Source organism: Dermacentor variabilis, chromosome 5, assembly GCF_050947875.1.
Source record: "Dermacentor variabilis isolate Ectoservices chromosome 5, ASM5094787v1, whole genome shotgun sequence".
NCBI lineage: Eukaryota > Metazoa > Arthropoda > Arachnida > Ixodida > Ixodidae > Dermacentor > Dermacentor variabilis.
In genome coordinates this window covers 40983772-41003767 of record NC_134572.1, presented here as the reverse complement: position 1 = coordinate 41003767, position 19996 = coordinate 40983772, and the positions used below count along the sequence as shown (strand labels likewise).

The 19996-nt window shown below is 46.1% G+C and overlaps 2 protein-coding genes across 7 annotated transcripts in view; both read right to left on the bottom strand.

Annotated features, from left to right (window-relative positions):
* Positions 1-520, bottom strand: part of LOC142582460 (uncharacterized) — a 30578-nt gene extending 30058 nt beyond the window's left edge. The window contains exon 1 of one of the 2 annotated variants that reach the window (XM_075692212.1): positions 149-520. In XM_075692212.1, the coding sequence (XP_075548327.1) occupies positions 149-154 (6 nt within the window). In that variant the 5' untranslated portion in view covers positions 155-520. The remainder of the gene's footprint in view (positions 1-148) is intronic. The other variant, XM_075692213.1, reaches the window with a different exon arrangement.
* Positions 521-1842: 1322 nt separating this feature from the next.
* drn (zinc finger AN1-type doctor no) lies at positions 1843-19258 on the bottom strand. Of its 5 annotated transcripts, none has more exons than XM_075692208.1 (5): positions 18978-19258; positions 15980-16198; positions 14580-14749; positions 6399-6567; positions 1843-3504 (listed from the first exon to the last, which is right to left on the bottom strand). In XM_075692208.1, exons 2-5 carry the CDS (start codon positions 16131-16133, stop codon positions 3356-3358), a joined length of 642 nt encoding a protein of 213 aa, XP_075548323.1. In that variant the 5' UTR covers positions 16134-16198; positions 18978-19258; the 3' UTR covers positions 1843-3355. The 5 variants fall into 5 exon arrangements, with proteins under 5 accessions (XP_075548323.1, XP_075548324.1, XP_075548322.1 ...); XM_075692209.1 differs by lacking the exon at positions 18978-19258 and adding an exon at positions 18784-18921; XM_075692207.1 differs by lacking the exon at positions 18978-19258 and adding an exon at positions 17709-18098.
* Positions 19259-19996: the final 738 nt, after the last annotated feature.

The following is a 19996-nucleotide window of genomic DNA, read 5'->3' as shown; positions in this document are numbered from 1 at the left end:
GCGAAATGCAGAAAGGCACACTACTTGGAACTTCGATTTCACCAAAAGATCATAATCAGCGTTCATTCTGTTGGGTCAGGATTTCGGCACAGAATGCCCACAAAATCGCACTAATTGCCGCACCATATACGAAGCGATAAAGACTTACTAGCATCCGCAGAATGGCCCTCCCTTAGCTGTATGGCGCAGTTATTTACAAAGACTGTTGTCCCCGCGCACCAGTGATAGGAGCCATGAGCTCACATCAGCAGTATAATCAAACATAACTGTAACCTCTACATAAACTTCGTAATGAAGTAAGAAACGATTTTTAGCCTATCGACGATGCCTGCGAAAGTAGAAACAGCCAGGGCCACAAGTTCGGGCTAGGAACAGCCATGAGCCATAGTGCATGAGGTTAAGTAGTGGCGCTGTATTACGAAAGGTTTCGGTTTCGGTGCAGACCTTATTGCGGTACTTGCGCGTTGTGCGAGTCTGCGTAAACATTCTGTGACCAATTTTACAGCGAAGCTGTATACCTCTACCGTCCAAGAAAAATTTCGTCTCATTGTAAGCAAAAAAAAAAAAAAAAAACTCCCCATACGTGGGTCGATCCCGAAGATAATGCAATGCCGGGCCGACCCGCGGCGGAGGTGGGATTCACCATTTGAGGGCCCACATACACAGTTTCGCTGGTCATCCTTCTTCACAGTGTGTGGGGCACAGTTTGTTTCTGTCAGCATATACTTCCTCTCAAGACACACATTTAAACTCGGGTCTTTGATCATCAACAATCGTCATGTTCGGCTTTTCGTCGAAAGCGTCAAAAGCTCCATAGCCTCTCCGAGGCCGCGTCAATCGAGAGAAGGCGCAAGGCACTTTCGATCGCGATCGAGCCGGATTGTAATTTTCCACCGTGATTGGCTGCCTCCCGCAGCTTGCGCAAATGAGCCAATCGCAACCGAGAGAGAGAGAGAGAGAGAAAGCATTTATTCGGACCATCGAGGTGGTTGCTCTTGAGGTCAAGTGGGTGTGTCCTCATTCCAGGACTCCACTGGCCATGGCTGCTCGACGTATCGAGAAATTTGATACCGATCGGAAGTTCACCGTGTGGCGCCCAACAAGCACACAGACGAGCACCAGTCCGGTCTACTCCGTTTATGAATGTATGCTAATTTGCCTTCCTCCCCCCCCTCCCTCCCGCCTTCTGCAGAGGTCAGTCGTCACACTTAGCGACCGGATCCTTTCGAAATGATATTCTGCCCACTTAAAGCGGCATACGACAGCATGCCGAGCTAAACAACCTAACTTGCGCACCTCGCCGGAAACGCAATGGTTGCCTTCCAGCACAAATTTTTCTCACTAATAAACGTCTTGATATAGCGATAACTGCTTCTACGAGAAGCACTGTGTATCATTGGTGCACACAGGTCCACATGCTTGCACTTAAGCAATCCCTTTAGCAAGATGCGGTCGGCAGAAACGCGAATTGGGAAACGGAATAAGACGGCCCTCAAAAGTGTGCCAAGGAGAGGCTGGCATGGAGGACAAAAACGATTACTCTTACTTCCCAACGCACTACTGCACCAATGCTACAATTTAGCCGCCATAAGCACCGTAACACTAAGCTGCTCTTTTACTAAAGCTCTGCTGCATGCTTCAATGCTATACTGAATGAGATGCAGTGATTCACTAGATGTGCCACTGTTCATAGCCTTCATGGCAAACTCCCAAGTAGACTATGTATAATGGAAGGATTTGGAGCATTCCCTCCAGTGTGAGGGGGTGCTCTTTTGAGCATCGACAGTCCCAAGTGTATTACTGCATTAACGGCAGCATCTCATGGAGTCCAATCAAACCAAATGATTTCGAAATGTTTATTTGTACAAGAAGATATAATACAAAGTGGTCTCCGCATTCCGTAACCACTGCCTATTACTAGTAAAAGAAACAAGTCTCAACTTCGACAGTTACCACTGCACAGTATAATTTTACCAATACCCAAGTGAATGACCGGCCATAGCGCCAAAACAGCGCTCACACCACACACACGCACACACAAAAAGTATAGGCAGATTTTACTGTGCTAACTTTGTACCGCCAAGGTCAAACAGCAGTCAGAAGACTTTCGGACTATAAACCATGCAGAAGAAAACACACAGTTCACAGTGTACAAAAAAAAATTGCAGTGTACCCGAAGACTTGCTTTACACCTTTGCTACCAAAACTGCATAAAACATCTTAGCAGCCGTTTTAAATCATATACTCTGCATCTTTCGACAGCTTGCTACTACAAGCTCGCCACTTCTGCGTTAAACCTCCAAGCCCTGCTAACCAGTGACATGCAAGTCTGCATTTGTGACTAATCCATCAAACAGACCACCACTTGGGAAGAAACAAAGGCCCAATAACTTATGCTGTGGACAATTTCTGCACTCAGTCTAGCTGTGAAAAGAAAAAAAAAAAAAAAACCACCGGCTTCCAGCAGCCCTGGTCGCTATGCATAGCTTCCACTTTCACTTAACAAGCAGGGAACGTAAAAGTATGGATGAGCCACCAACATTACACAACAGTGCAACACCTTTTCACTGCAACACATCACACTGGGACAACCCAGTCAGGTCTATGTAGGGGGGAAAAAAAAGCTAAAATCCTGAAGTGTACTGCCAAATATTTTTCGAACAGGCAGTGACACCTGCACATCAATGGTGCCCATGAAGATAAAGAAAAAAAAAAAACGATCCAACTACACACGTTCACACTAGTGTAAGCACAACGGCAGGGCACGGGGCATGAGGGCAAGTCAGTCCTGTCACACACATACACACACACATGCATTCACTCCAAATAAAAAGAAAACCACACCTATTTCACACAAACAAGAAGAAGCAAGACATGCAGAGAGAAAAGGAGAAGACAAATCTTTACAATAAGTGCACCGGAGGCTGGGCACACTATTAATTTCTTAAATGTACCTAACACTTCTTGGTCTGCTTTTGTTCCTGCTAAAATCATGTCAAGTGGATGAGAGAGAGAGAGTAGAAAAAGCAGTAGCAGCACTAGCGAAAACTGACAAAACAAAATGTGCTTTACATTCACAATATTTTTAAAAAGAAAGAAAAGTATGTGGCTGTCATGACGGTGGCAGCAATGGCAGCAGCAAGTGGCAATGGCATACGACAATGTAAGGGAAGAGAAAAAGTCAAAAGACCGGCTAGGAAAGAGGGCCACAAAGTTTCAAAGGAAAAGAAAAACTTGGCTGCAATCTTGCTTGCGTGATGCTTTTTTTTCTTCTGCTCTCCTTGTGAGCACACGACCCCTCCCCCACGGACCAAAAAAAAAAAAAAAGGATGCAGCACCCTACACGTGCAGGCCCTCAAATCTTCTGGATCTTGTCCCCGACAACCACAGGATTGTTCTTTCGGATCTCCTGAGCACCCATTTCTTTATAGTCAAACGTACAGTCATGCTCGTTGGAATATCTGTGCAGGCTGCAGAAGAGGCCCCCGCAGCGACACTGGAAGCCTGCACACAGCAAGGGCAGAAGCAGCAACATCAGACAAGGTCAGAGCAATACCAAACATTGCATAAATAGGAGTGGCAGATCTGTTTATTATACCTCAAGTGTCTTGATAACAGGGTATAATGTGAGGGTTTAGTTGTCACACTTCATACACAATGTTTTCGAAGGCAGCAGACAATGCATAGAATTAACTTATTGGACAAAAAAAGTACTAATGCCCACAAGCACGGTATTTATCAACAACCCACAGCAAAACACTTCCTCTATGCACAGTCATTTTGCTGGAGGAGTCATGTAATTTAGAGTTTAGCCATGAGCTAACTGCAGCCTCTGTGTTGTGGCTTTCTAAAGCGTGGCAGCAAATGACTGTTGCATACTTGTGTCCATCTGGAAGCTACTGGCTTAAGATGGCTTCTTTAAGGACAAGCCAATGAAGCCTGTTTTCTCCCCACAAAAATGTGGCAGTAACCATCAAAGATAATCATCAATGTCAGCAATAGCTTGTGTCACCTGCTCCTTATCTCCATGCCATCCGATTCATGAAACCTCATGGGCACATAAGCAGACACCTGTAGTGGAAACTTCCCTGCCAACCACAATGACAAATGATACCACTACATTGTCTATCTTGTAATCACAGCACCCCTGTTCCAAACTACCTAGCTACCGCCACTATCCCAAGTATCCTGGCTGCAACGCTCAATGTGAGGGCATCTGTTGCAAATGAGGTGCTACCATTTTAATATATTTAAACCTTGATATCTTGAAACCGCAGGCTATATCTTCACACCAGCTGTACGAATTATGTTAAGCCAGCCACGCTTTCGTGTCCACTCCACCCTCATGGCTGATAGTGCCGCCTGCAGTGGGACAAAGCTATCATGCAAAGCACCAGCAGCAGGAAGTGAATGCTTTGCCTGCCACTCGCTTCAACAAGTCTCCGAAACTCTAGATTGTGCAACCTCCAGTACTAAACACAGGAAAACAGCGCACATGACACCACACCATCTTGGCACGCCCACTCTTTGCACATGCAACAGATTACCTCTAAAACAGTGCGAGAGGGCGGTGCATGCTTTCGGCCGTGCTGACAGCCATGAGCAGCCATGGCCCCACTAGAAAAGGAGACGCATGCCAACCTGCTGTTTGTATTTCAACCATGTGACCACCTGCGTCCACCGAAGATTCCATGTATTCTCTCGGTATCCCTTAGACAGCTGTGAAAATGTGTTATATTGAAATCGTGCATAAACATGCTTCGTTATATACTGAGGTTGTAAATACATGATGCTACTCTATGGGCAAGTTAGGAAAACTTGAATACTTCGTTATGTCTATAATTTTGTAATATTGAAGTTGATTATATCGAAGTTTCCATATCTGTGTCTACTTGGCACAACCATTCCAGGGAATTATCGTCAGGAATGGGCACATATCAACATCACATATGCAGTGCCGAAGTTGCTCAGGCAAATACTGAATTTGCTCGAATCTAATGCTGATAAAACCCCCATAAAACGGGTCCCGGTTTGGACCCGATAAAACAGGTCCAAAGCTTGCGTGCATGTTAGAATTGAGTATGACCCTAAATCTGTGTTACCATATCGCCATCGGCATTTCAAAATGGCCACCTCGTACACGCTTGGAGCCTAGCTGCTGTAGCTTTCTCCATGTGCTATAGTATGTGTGCTTAGGTTAGTCCACCGTCCGTCCCCCCGTTTTCTGTGTTCGCTCTTCAGCATGGAAATGCCGACTGCGAAGACATGGCAAGTTGATCATGATACCGCAATTAAAAGGAAACTGATCACATGTGCGGAGACGGACAGAAATCGGACCATATCACAGGTGATCAGAGTTCCTGAAGATTGCATGCAGGACACACTAACAGCAGAGGCGTTCTCATTTGGCGGCTGCTGCATACGGCGCAGCCTGTACCTTGAAAGCAATCTGCAATGGAGACACAGTCTACGCATCTTGGCACGCCACGCTGCATTCTCGTTTAGTTCGCATTGAAGCAAGAGGCTGCACAAAGGTAAATTCGTTCACACCAGCTACCACACTTCCTAACTCCAGCGTTTTGATAGCGTTTCCGCAGTCATCGAGTGGGACGTGTTCATGTTTGCTTGTGCACGCGTGACACTATATTTATTTACTTAGTACAGTAAAACCTTAAACCGTACCCGCTTAAACAATATTGTTTTAAAAGTAATAAAGTCAAATCCCCGACTCGGCAATAATTGTGAACATAATGAGTTTTGTATTCGCATAAACCGTACCAGCTTACTGCTTACATATTGGTTAAAACGTAGTGTTTCCACTTTTCGTCGCGCAATCACAGCAGTACATCACAATTGCAATCATGGCGGTAGGTTGGCCCCACAGAACAACGAGCCTCAGAGATCAGAACGGCCTTCAAGTGCAAATGCAGAGGGTGCTTGAAAGGGCGAAGTCACATCATTTCGGCGTCGTGCCAGAGAGCTTGTGGCATGCGTTGAGTCTTGCAAGCTAGGACTCTTGTCATGCCGAAGCTTAGACAAAAACCGGATGCTCAGCATAGAAATAATTGAACCTGGCCAATCCTCATGGCCAGAAACATCCAAACCGCAAAGCGGGGGGAAGAAACGCACAATCCGCAGTAACAAAAAAACACTCCGTCTCAAACTAGTGACCCCCCCCCCCCATTCGTAACATGGCACCAATGGAATCCTGGGTGTGCCACTGCCCTAACCTAGGCAGCTGTGCTGGAGGAAGCAAGGGGAACAGCGCTAGGTACGAGCACAAAACCCGAGAAAAAGTGGCTGCCCAACATTAGCAAGGGTAAATTAGTTCCACTCGGACCTCAACGATGCCACAGCTGCATGAGGAAAACTGCTCAAAAACAAGGCCCAGCACTCACCCGTGAGGCCAACCTTTTTGCGGCATATCCGACACCGGTTCTTCTTTTTCTTCTGGTCCTTTTGGTCATCCTGCTGGCTGCCTGTTTCAGAGGTCACACTCTCTGCCGATTTTGATGTTGCACCACATGCATCCAGGTTCAGGTCTGCCTTCTGCAACAAGCAACAGGCCTTATAGGACCCATACAAAGACAAGGTATCAGCTACTCTCACAACACACACATACAAAGAATTCAGAACACACACTGCAACAAGTCACTAATGCTGTGTGCACACTGACTTTAGAAGGATATGCTAGTAATGCAGCTGCATGCTTACGGAAGTCCCAAGCTGTAATGTTTATTAGTTCTTAAGCACACTGTCGCCTAGCTGTTCACACTATGCAACATGCACTACAATACTGGTGCCCAAAATGCAATAAAAACTAGCCTTGAATGAGCAACAGCACAACTATATGACAATCTACATCTACATTTTGAAATCTAGATGGCAAGCATCAGTCTGTAGAACACTATGCACTAAAATGCAAGCTTATCTTGCCTACATGGCAATCCCATTCACAGTGCATTCCAAGTAAGCTCACTAGTTATCATTGCCAATAACTTACTGGAGTGCGACGTGTAAGGATGGACCACACAAGTATAAAGTGCACAAGCATGACAAAGCCAGTTGTCCTTAAAGGGGTTGACACAGGAAAGGAATACAGTAAAACCTCGTTAAATCGTACTCGCTTGAACAGTAGTTTGGTTTTAATAGTACTAACGTGAAATTCCCAACTCAGCAGCCATTGAACAGAGTGCATTTTGTATCTGCATAAACCATACAAGCTTATTGCATACGTATCGGTTAATATGTAGTGTTTCCACTTTCCATTGCACAAACATAGCGGTAGGTTGCGATCGCAATCACGGTGTTAGGTTGGCCCAGCAGAACAAGCCTAAAGATCAGAAAGGCCTCCAAGCGCAAACACAGAGGGTGCTTGGAAGGGTGAAGCCTGCCATGAGTAACTGTGCAAAAGGAAAAAATGAAATCAGGAAAGAAACAATTTGTGATAACTTAAAGGGAAGCTCACTACAGTCAACGATAGATTTTTCGGACCCTCTATAGGGAACGTAAAACGTCCGAAAATTCAGGCAGTCCGAAAAAATGAATGCATGCAAAAAAAAAAAAACGCACTTTTTCTTTTTTTATCGGATCTTGTGGTAAAGGGCGAAGTACCAGGCTTCCGAAACCCTGCCAAAGCATCAGTGAAGTGGCTATAAAACGAGGCGTTCAAGAACTCTGTATGCAGCCGACTGCCAGTTTATTATGTACATTGCATCGTCTGGCAGCCGGTGTTATTGCTGCAGTGGCTTAAAGAACTTGTTGATTGTTGTTTGGACGGCGTTCCAGTTGCATGCGATCATATTCGCCTCGATTTGAGCAAGGGTCATGTCAGCACTGTACACCGATGAAAGAGTGAACAGTGCACGCGTCAACTCGGCGCTTGTAGTCGGCGCAGGCATTGGCTCCTCATTTTCAACATCGGAGTCTTCCGAATCCCTCACAACTTGACGGACTATTTCCTCGTCAGTCAGTTCTGCGCAGAAGTCGAGCTCGTTGTCAGCGTCAACAAACTGTTCGAAAGCAATTTCCGTGGGTATGGAAACCCCAGCAGAGCGGAGGTCGATCACGTCGTCCATGGGCGCCGAACTCCTTGCTCACGCCAGCCTGGGATCGGCCGCTCACGACTTGCTTAATAATGGCAGCTTTCTTCTCCATCGTTAACTGATGGTACTGCTTTCCGCGCTTCGATGCCATCGGCGAGGACGACGAAGACGGAGTGGGGGCCATCGAAGGCAAGTGAAATCCTCAAGTTGCGAACAGTGGAGCTCGCTGACAAGCGTCGAAGCACCTAGGCCTAGCGTCGCAGAGCACACTTGACCAGCACAACCACACACCACGCTAGCCAAAACGTGGCCGGCGTAAACAAATGAAACGGCGTCGCTCCGGAAACTCTGCCGGAGGGGCCGGAGGCAAAAGTGCGGCGATAAACATAACCAGCGTGGCCAGACCAAATCGGTGTGTGACGGCTAGATTCGGCTAGTTGTGGTTCAAAGCGGTGATATGTTTCGGCTGCAAGTCGATTTCCTTCGCAAGGGCGCTGCGTGAGGAGCCAAAGGACCTTCCGTCGCGTCAAAAAGTCCGGAAAATTGGACGGCGGGGGGTTCGAGCGTCCGAAACTTCAGATGTCCTTATACATTGATTCTATGGGGCACGTGGCGGTGCCGCGAAGACGTCCGAAATATCAGGCATGCCCGAAAATTTGGGCGTCTGAAAATTCAGTCGTTCACTGTACTTTTTGAAGCAAGATCAGGATGCCTTAGAAAACGCACTTATAAAGTGAGATATAAGGAGGAAGAAGCATGTGCTTGCTGCGGTAAAGCTAGGGAAACGATTCAGCATGCTTTAGTAGAATGTAAAAATATCTACCCAGCTGTCAGTTTAGGCTCCTCTGGCCTCCTTGAAGCCCTTGGGTTCAGAGATAGCAGGGGGGAAGGTAAACATGTCCGTAATAGAGATTAGTAAAAGGGGATTGGAGGTTTGGTGGAAGTAGGGAAACGACAAATAATGGAGGCGTGCAAAAACAAAAGTTCACTATAGGCGTTCAGAAACTGGTTATGGGAACTCATCGTGGGGTTCTTTTTCTGCATTTTTTCTTTTTTTAACATAGGTAGGACATCCACATCAACATAATTTCAGTGTTGTGCCAGAGAGCGTTGTGGCCTGTGTAGCAGCATCGTGCGAGCTAGGAGTCTCGTCATGCTGACGCTCTGACAAAAAACAGGGTGCTCAGCATAGAAGAAAAATTGGACATTGTTCGTACCATCGAACATGGCACGAATTCAGCACTGGTACGCAGGATGGGTCTACCATTGACTATGGTGTGATGCATTTGGCATGCGAAGAAGTTGCTCAGCAGTGCTGCTACAACAACGAAAACGTGGCAGCTACGAGGTTTGACTTTGCGAGGTCACAACTTTTTGCCATCGTTGCCTCTGTTATTGCCGAAGTATCGCCTAACAACAGTGACGAGGGTGACGCAGAAAGCGACAGCATGTGCGATTGAGGCCCGACCGTGGCAAAGCTGCACGTTATATCAGCCTCATGTGGGTGTGTGCCTAGAAGGGGCTGGCGGAAAAGCTGGCTTGCAGCTCAAGCGAGTTTGAGGCCGCTGTTGTCGCTGCTAGGCCACCGTGGCATCAAACAAATATAGACTTTTGTTGCGCGAAGTGAACAAATACCGTATTTACACGATTGTAAGTCGACCCCTTTTTTAAAATTTGAAAGTCTGAAGTTGGGGGGTCGACTTACAATCGAAACCAAAACATGGCCCCGCCAAAAAAAGCCATACCAACGAGAGCTACAACGTAGTTACAATTTTATGTTTGCTCTATGGCCCTACCCGTATCTTTTCGCTATCCCGCGTGTTTTTTCGCTTTTCGGAAGGGTTTTTCAACATTTCTGAGAGTCTTACAGTGCATGCAACACTCATGGGGGGGTGTCGATAGTTGATAAAAGCGCCGCTGTTCCCATTTGCGGCGGCACCCTCAGAACGGCGGCGCTTGCGGGGAGTATCGGTAGTTCGTGGAAGAGCAGACACCGCTCGCGGGTTTCTCTTTCTCTGTTTAAAGGCATTGGTATTGGTTTGACTAACTTCTTGACGTGCTCCACTTCGGCTACGTGCTACTTCTACGCTTCCCCAGTCGTCATGAGTGCCGCAGGCCCACTAATCTTTCGGCACTCGTTCACAGCAGCGTTCAAGAGGGCTGCCATCCTTTACGCCGAAGAAACAAATCACTGCACAGCGGGCCGCAATTTCGATGTTTCTAAACGGGTGGTGCGAGAGTGGCGACTGCAGCGAAGCGAAATTTTCACCCTGTGGCGGCAAGTGAGAAATTTCCCACGTGCCAAAGTCTGGACGCTTTCCGGAGCTGTAGGCTAAGCTTGCGGCGTACGTCGCTGAAATGCGTGATCGGTCCCTGCCATTGAAGTGCGACGTGGTCATGAAAAGCCCGGACCTTCGCCTTAATTTTAAGGTTCTGCTCCGCCGTGAGTACAACGAGTGGCTGGCGGCAGAAGACTGCGAAATCACGCCAACCGGACCTGTCAAAAGAGCCTCCCTGACGGCTGCGTGTGGTTGGGTGCATTTGGCGTGGGCTGCTGTTCTGCAAGATGTCCTGGTGCGGTCGTTTGCCAAATTTGAAATTTCGCTGGACCACGACGCGCTGTGGGACCGCAGCAACGATGACGATGGCAGCACTAGCGAAGACGAGTAGTCCAGTGACCATGTCAGCTACTAATAAATTTTCGTTATCAAATGCGCCCTCGGGGTTTTTTTTTCTTTTTTTCGGTCAAGCGATATGGGGGGGTCGACTTACATTCGAGTCGACTTACAATCGTGTAAATACGGTACTCCATGTTTTTCACCCTTTCGTTGCACTCTCTCAGAGTTCAATTTTTCACAGGCAAGTGGGCAATCGCACTCTATTTGGGTTAAGCAGTACTACTGTTTAGTACATACTTTTTCTGAGCTCCAACCAACTACGGTTTAATGAGGTTTCACTGTACTACTGCCCATTGAGTGGAGAGTGCACATCATGCGACGCAACAGCTTAGATGGGATTACACCACTGTGTATCCCTGCAGGAGAGAGGAGCTACTGACCAAGAGGGAGTGAAAAATTGCTGCTCTGTGGGTGATTACTTCGTGCTAGTGTCTAGCAAATTTAACTCAATTGCAGCCATATCCCAATGACTTCGTTGTCGTGGTCGCCACAGTCAGAGAGGCCCTGTCACTCTAACAAGTTCCACATGCGAGTACTGTGATGGCAAAATAAGGTAGCTATGTCTCTCTCTCTCTCTCTCTCTCTCTCTCTCTCTCTCTCTCTCTCTCTCTCTCTCCCTCCCCGAGAGCAGCCAACATGATAATGCCACTTTGGAGTGGTGCCCATTTTGTTTAGACAGCGCTGGTTTGTACACACTCGATATGGTGCACTGGTGCTGTCGTCATCAGCAAGTGATGAAGTGTGACGACAGGAGTGGAAGCTGCCGGAGTGGTCATCTCCTTTTCCAGTCTCACCCACGTGAGCGGAGGAGGTGTATGGAGAATTCTCACGATGACCAACACCAATCGCTCTTCCCAAATCCCTGGCAATAGATTGTGTAGCTGGGAGATGCACCTTTAGCAAAAGTAGAAGGCACTGCGGGTAGAGTGAACACTGCTCTCTGCTTTTGCTAGCTAAAGATTTTAAAACAGGGTCAGGGCATGGGAACCACCTAATAAAATGAGCAAAACTTTTTTTTAGCCAGAGTATTGATAACTACCATTGATAGTAAAACAGTGGTCTGCCTTCACACCAAAATGGTCAAGTTTGCATTAAAAAACGCCTCACAAACAGTATTTTATAAAAGCTGAGGTGGAAGTAACGAAAACAGCAATCACAAATGGCGAAGCAGCTACAATTCTGACAAACACTAAAAAATAAAGTGCGGAGCAAGTGTGGACCATGTTTTGCTCGTTGCAAAGCACGCTGTAGAGCTGGTTATTGGTTATAACAGGGTTACACTTCATTTTTGAGATACCACCTAAGAGGTGAAAGGTTTCAAAAGCCAAAGGAAAAAGTCAGGCAAAGAAGTCAACAGACTAATGGAAGACAACTAAAGCTGAATACAGCTCACGGGCAGAGCAGTCGCAAAAAAAAAAAAAAGGATAGAAAGGGTAAAAAGCGAACACTATCAGAATTCTATAAAACAAGCATGAGAACTTAACTAACATACATCTTAATTATCCTGCCCATACTTTCCCTATAGTGACAGCAGAACAAAATTGTCATGGCACTTCATATATGAAGTTGTTGAGATATTTAACTGTGCAGTTCATTATTTTACACCCTTGAAGACACAGCACAAGAAAAGGCCAGATTAAAATATGCATTACAAGCTACTGAGAGGATCTTTGTAACACAGAACTGCTAAATTCGCTGGATATATTTGAAACATGCACATAGTAATTTTAACTTCCTATACTAATCTCTAATACTAAGTCTAATACTAATACTAATAGAATACTAATACTAAGTCCTGCATCCCGCTTTCTCTTAAATTGTGTTGTATATGTTTATCTGTGATTTTCTTGCAGCACCTTGGCATATTGATTTCAACATTGCAGCGTCAGCAGACCTGACAGGTAAACTTTCAATTACAGATTGAATTTTACACATCTGCAATCTATGTGAACTTGAGTAGCAAAATAGCAGTAAAATCTTTTTAGCAACTGATTTGTCAAATTAGTATATTATTCCCCATTACCAACTTGCCTCTGGCTGCAACTCTTATCACTACTGCATGCCATATTTATTGTAAGTTCAGACTAATCAGTGTTCACCTAGAACCTTATATTTTTCTGCTGTCTGAACTGTCAGCAGAAAGAAGTTCTTAATGGCCTGAATAAAATGTCAATACAACACTGTAATGCACATAAATAAACATGCATGCAACCACATCAGTCTGTATTCCAACTATTACCATGCCGCCACACAGAAGCACAGACGGTCAGAGTGTCTACCAAGTTGACATTAATAAATTCCCCAAGTTCTCCAGGCTTTCCCCGAGTGCATCTGCAAAATTCCCCGAGTGATGCAGAACTACGTTTTATGACAAGACGGGCTGAAACCATATCGCCTGATGCTGTCACTCTCTAGTAAGCATATGAAAAAACATTAAAAAAACACAACCCAATCCAATTTGAATACTAAGGAGTAGTGTTTATGTTATTCAAAAATAGAATAGAAGGGAGGGGTCAGCAAAATGCACAGGAAATAAAATGTCTTCGAAAAAATTGCAAATGGAGTCCGACATTCTCAAATACGAATAAAAAGGAGATGCATACAGAAGCAAATATTTTCGAATGTGAGCTATTTCTATCAACTGATAGCAAGCTCAGTGGCATGAGGCCCGAACTTTGTCACAATTGAGATTCTCTCTAAACAGCTCGTAAGTCAACCTCAACTGCCCTGATATACTCTCAGCCCGGAGACGGCGCCTCAGTGTTGTGTTTCACTGCTTTAAAGAGTTTACTTTGGTTTGGATGAGGGACACCTGCACCTTGGCATCAGCCAACACTTTTTTTTTTCTTTGAGCTCAAGCTCCTTCAAAACAGCGGCAGCACACTTCCTTTCCCGTTCATTCCTCAATGCGTAGGTCCTTTCTGTTCTTGTCCTCCTTCCGCCACTCGTTTGCCCCACGGACCATTTGAAGCATCTTCTTGAGTTGCACAGTCCACGCCCGATTTTTAGAACTCTCTAAGGGCCGCGTAAACTTCCTAAAAATCGGCCAGTTGGAAAAAATAAATGAATGTCATTTACTGCCCTTAGGGGCTCAAACCGCCACAGGCACATTTGAAAACGCTCTGAAGGCCTGTCAGTACATGTATTAGGCATATCGGTGCTCGTACTGTGACAGGAAATACCGAGTACACACGTGTATAATTAAGAAGTACATACTGTGTCCCGTGGCAATAGCCCCTTCCCACGCTTATGTTTCACTGCAATACTTTTACATATGCTTCACCAACGAACATTTTTGTACAAAACCGAAGCTAACTTTCGGGAACCAGCATTATGCAACGCACCATGCTTTCCAAGCTTCTAAGCCAATCGCAAGGACTCTCCTATGCCTACCTTACCACTCCACTATTTCGCCACTCTTTCCTCCCAGGTTTTCATTCACACAAGCATTCTTAATGCAAACACATTAAAAGCTGAAATTACAGTGGCACAGTGTGTTATTCTACTTGCTGGCATGTTCCACAACTGCTCTACAAGCTGTCAAGGAAGTGTTTTGTCCACTCAGTAGGTTGACAACAATAAAAGCCGTTCCCTTTACACTGGTGTGGTGAAAAATATTGCCTCACCTGTTATTAGAGTTCACAGCTGTGATTTGCTACTGCCATGGCAAGCAAAACAACTAAAAATACTGTGCCCCCACTGCCACATTAAAACTAGGTGAACTGATCAACCTTGCAAAACAAGACAATGGCTGATTTAGAGGCTAAAGATACTGGCTAGAAGTAGCATCTTTTATATGAACAAATATGATGTTCAAAGCGTGCATAAGTGAGTGAATGCCAGCAGCAATGCCCACCTCGCTGACGGCTGCATCCTGGGAAGTGGACGCCAGGACGGGAGGAACTGTGGGGCTAGCTGTGTTGAGAGCAGCGTCAGACACTGCCACGACGCTGGCGGAAGAGGCACTCTCGCTGGTTGAAGAAGACGACGAAGCTGCAAGCCCAAGCGAAGACATCACTCCTGACACTGCAGTGGCACCCATAGGAAGAAAAAACAAACAAACTCGCAAGCTTCATTTGATGCAAAAGCAACAAGAAAAAGGCAAAGCTTTGTTGCTCCTTGGTGGTCAACAATGAGTGCAATTTATTTAGGGGAAGGGGGAGTGCTGAGGAAGAGAGTGCCACCTACAGCAGTGGCGCTGCACCAGATTCCTGCTTACGAATCCCTACCGATCCCACAAAAACCAAAGAAGTAGTTATTACTTGAAAAAAAAAAATAATGTCACAACTGCTGCTTTGGTTTTTGTGGGATCGGTAGAGATTTATAAGCAGGAATCTGGCACAGTCTGCAAGCAGCAAGGCATCAATTAGCATGGCAACCTGCTGCACGTCTGCTGGGTGTTGACACTGCGGCCACAACTGGCTACGAACAGCAGAAATCTTTATTAACCTCGCCGGTAGAGTTTGAAAAGCTTGAGCCAGCAATACATGCAACACAAAAGGAGCAGGAGACATTGCAGCATTGCGCTCCCGACTGCATTTATACTGAACAAGCGAACAACACAGGAGAGAATTTCTAGCTTCGAAATCCAAAGCAAGCCCAAAAACCTACACATACTGTGTGAAGAAAGCTAGCAGGTGACTAGATTTGAACCTCTTGCTTCTTATCACTTGGTATGAAGGCACCTGGTGGCACAACGATGGCCTGCACTCCACAGTTGCGCTTGCTCTCTTGGTTAAAAGTTTTTTATTGCTACCAACACTATGTGCAGACAGAATCGGCTGCAGACACACAGGAAACAATAGCACCATCGATGCCACATGGACTCCGTAGGGCACACTCTTCAGCTGCAAGCTCATGGCAATCGTGAGCAAACTTACAGTGGAACAAGTGAAACAGACTGTTGGCTTGCCAACATTCATGAAAAGTCCAGTAGTAGCCACTCGCTTATTACATAACAGAACACAACGTTTGGCATTAGTTGAGCAAATATTTCCTGCTGCTTGTTATTTTTACTTTGGAATAAAAACTGCTACGCAGCATGATCAAGGAACTTTTTTAACTTGTGTGCATTTTTTCAAGTTTCGTAGTGTGCAAAACCTGCCCTTTTCGACAATGACAAGAAAATGTGCAGATATCAACTTCAACAAGGCTCAACAGTTTTTAAGTGGAATGGCCAAGGAGACCAGAATACTATGGGTTGCTGCCAATCAGCAAGCTTTATTCTGCTCTTGAGGCACTGTGCACAATGCTCACCTGTTGGGCTGCCCCTACCAGCTGCCTGTTTGCGCTTCAGGGCATCCTTGTAGCATTGTGAACAGAGACCGTCCGTGGCTGGGCTGCCATAAAAACCACAACCGGACCGGCACAAGGCCCCACTTTGCGACATCTGATTGGTGTCTCGCTCCATGATACCTCTTCCACCCAGCGTCGCTAGTCACGTCCGCACAGGGGGAATATGCTGTTCCTGCACCCCTGTCAAAACCATGCAGGTTGTCAGCACGTGTATGAATGACAGTGGAACAGTCACCACTGATGTGAACGTACACATAACAATACAACTGATCTGCAGACACCACAAAGTACACTTGGCTTTGCATAGGTAGCCAAAATCATCGAGCGTGCAACAGCAGCTAGGTATTAAAAAAAAAAAAAGTTGCATGGGTGCCGTCATATCCGAAGAATATCGAGATAAATTTGAAGTCTGTACAGAACGCGTTTGGCGTGCAATATTGACAGCAATAGAAAAGGGTCACAATTTATCCGCTAGTGTTTTTGAAAGCACCCTTTATTCGATTAATTACACACAGCCACCCCATTGGTAGCGAAAGGCGCTTGCGTGCGCTAGATGAACGAGACGCGAAGAAAAATGCTGAGAACATCGATAGTGGCGTAAGAGATTCCGCTTCGCGAGGAAATTACTTTAAGCACCAACGCAAGCAAATGTAAAAGCAGGCGAACATTTATAGAGCCCTTTCACCGCTGTTCGAAGTTCTGCTGCAATTCTATTACGTCTGTAGCCCTGATGTCACGCAATCGTTCCCGCACCTGAACAAAGCCCTGACAGAAAACGTACCTCGCAGAACATAGACGTTAATTATCTGTCAATAAACAAATTAAAATTTCCTATAAATAGCGCACAGCAACTGGTTGACAACAGGCGTCCAAAGAAAAACGAGGACAAGGTGAAGGACATCACCTGATCTGAAACAACGAACAATGGCTAGCGTGACCCCTGCAGCCGAAACGCTCGTCCAACATCGAAAGTTGCTCGTAAAATGCGTTGTTAAGCCGCACGAGCAAAACCCACAGAGTCATTGCCCTTGAGAGGCGATAGGAGCATCTCCGAAAAGTTTACGGACATCGACATCAGTGCACGTGAACAAGGAAACAAGCAAAGGCTCGCACATCAATGAGGTCAGGACATACACTTCCGAGTTTTCTGCCGCCTATTGGTGCGCGTTCCACACCGTAGGCGAGGAATGCGTAATGCAAAACGGCGGCTTACTGCACGAAAAGCAGCGTCCAGGGCACGTAGGCAGCAAGGCCACAAACGCGCGACAGGCGAGGGCAGCGACGGAAAAGTATGCTGAATGGTTCAACACTATCTCCTATTTGTAACCCACGGCGCTACCAGCAGTTAAAAGCCGTAAGACTAAATTGGCAGGTGAGAAATAAGGCTAACCTTAAGGTTGCTCGTAATAAACACAAAACAAATGCACACTACTCGAAGTCCAAAATGCCCCCAATGATAGCGAATCTGCGCAATAGGCCTACAAGTACGATATCCTGGTGTTGCTCATCAAGTCTTTGAATACAGAAAAGCTCACGAAAGACCTAAGAGATTCACCGAAGCAAAACGCGACTGCCAACGCGCGTCTAAGCGTACAGCTGCGTCATTATGTCGAGAGCCTCGTTATTAGACGCCTGGGCGTAGCAATGTTTTAGGCCTGACTTGCTCTCCAGCTGATAGCGGTTTTCTCACCTAACGTTGGCTCAGAACCGTTATCCCAACAACAGGGTGCCGACGAAGAGTCCGTTGCGGCCACAAACAGTCCGAAGGAAACCACAAGGTTGGTTTAATGAACGCTTCCTTGTGGGAGAAGTGCACATTCACCACCAGAGAGACGAGGAGAAAATGGCGTCCACCACGTATATTAGACAACTATCCGACGAGATTTCACAGCCAAACAGTGTCCAGCCTACAACAGCATCACTCGCAGACAATGTCGTCGGAGTCACTGCTCTTTGTCTTCCACGGTTCATGAAATAAGATGCATCCCGCTCGCTGAACAACAGCCCACAGCCAGAGCGGACAAAGCTCAGCCTTTCGTAGCTTTCGTGATGAGCAGCAGATTGCCACAATCAAAGATCAGAATTTTGTCACGTGACGACAAACCTTGCTTGTGATTGGATGAGACTTAGAGGCGCTGCTAGCGTTCCTTGCCCAAGAACAACTATTTCACTTCCTGCGGTGACGTTAACAGGCTTTCCGGTAGCGGTGACGCAAGCACGCAAGCCCTTGTAGAAGAAAAAAAAAAGAAGCGCTTTCATCTTCGCCTCGGCTGACGTAGTAGTTGAAAGGGTTGAAACGCTTAGAAATCATATGGACTACGCGTACCCGACTCATCAAGGTCGTTAAGCTCATGGTGTTTAACCAGATCACTAGGCACCGCACGTGATTGCGTGGTGTTGAACCCGTTTAGGGCAGCCACCTCCGATAAGTCATGGCTGTTTACTTTTGAGTGACGGGTTCTCTAAAATGGCAAACAAAAAAGAAGAAAAAAATACCTTTCGAGAAGAACTCTAGGAAGCAATAACAGGGAACGCAAGACCGTTGACTTCTGCAATCTCGAGGAGTTTCTAATTTTTACCCTCTACCACGGAACTACGCCTGCGACCCGAGGAGCGCTCTCAAGGTGAATTGCAAAACGCCGCGCCCGCGAAGAACTTGCCAGCTTAGCAACTAATGCGCTTGCCTTTTAACGTTCATTGCCAGCTTTAACCCATGTCGACCATTCGAAATCCACATGTGCGTCAGTAGCGCGAACAATACGCACCTTCTCGGCTTCGATCGCTGCCGTGTTTTTTTCGCTGAAGTGATTCACGTCACAACCTGTTTCTGAAAACCCCAACCATGACCAACATTTCTTTCTTGAACTTAGCTTCAAACTTTGTTTTACTGCATGAAACAAGGGGCTCATGTTACGGTAAAGTCGGTCTACTAGTTTTAGATAATGGGCAGGGCACTTACCGTTCGTGTCAGTGCGTTCTAAACAATATGCGCATTTGTCCCATGACGTCGACGTGAGGAGGTAGGCTAGATGGGAGAAAGTGGCTCGGCTCTCGCTTTCAGACATTCTTACCGTTCAATTTTGACGCACGCCTTTTGTCTGCGGCCATAATTTGGTTCACAGTGACGGTGCACGTGCTCCCCGTAGTAACGCGAGATCAGGGTAACTGCGCGTTTTCTTTGTCGGGCTCACAGCCGATCACCAATTCGTAGAAGCGACGCGCGCTGCGTGACCAATGCCAACGCAACTCCTCGGACTCGGCACGCATCTGGGACCCTGTTATCAAAAAAAAAAAAAACTATTGTTTGAGCTTTTGAAGTGGTGCCTTCCTTATTGACAGCGATTTTTGTCGAAGGTCTAGTTACTCTGACCAAAAGCTAGTCTATGCATATACCCGTTCAATATTAATAGCTACAAGATATCCCATCATTGCAACTGTCAAATACCGAAACGTAGTTTATGCTTACTGATTTTACTTTTGCACCAGATGTCTTGTTACTTCTTTATTTCTCCATGTAATGTTCGACTGTACCTTGTCATATCTATTCCATGCAGACGCACCTTTTGTAAACTGATCTGGTGGCATTTCCTGCTTTGCTTGCGTTAGCATATGCCCCACATTTGAATAAGCATGTTCAGCTTCCATGTCCTCTGCCATGGTATATCCGGTGCACAACTTTACAGCACATAAAGCAGTCTAAGTTGGTACTATCGATTAGCCCATAACGTATACAGTCCAACGCCTTCGCAGTGAGTGCTGGCAGTCTTCGAAATCATTTGTTATACAGGTCACTTCGATGTAAAGGTCATGCACCGCTCGCAGTAGAAGCGGGTACCGAATGATTCCTTCATTATAATAGTAATTTCATTGCAGAGGCGCCCGACTATATTGCTTGCTGTGAAAATAAGTTTTCACACTGAGAAGGTAGGGGTTACTCATACTGTAATCGTAGAGACTGAGAATATCTGCGAGTCAACT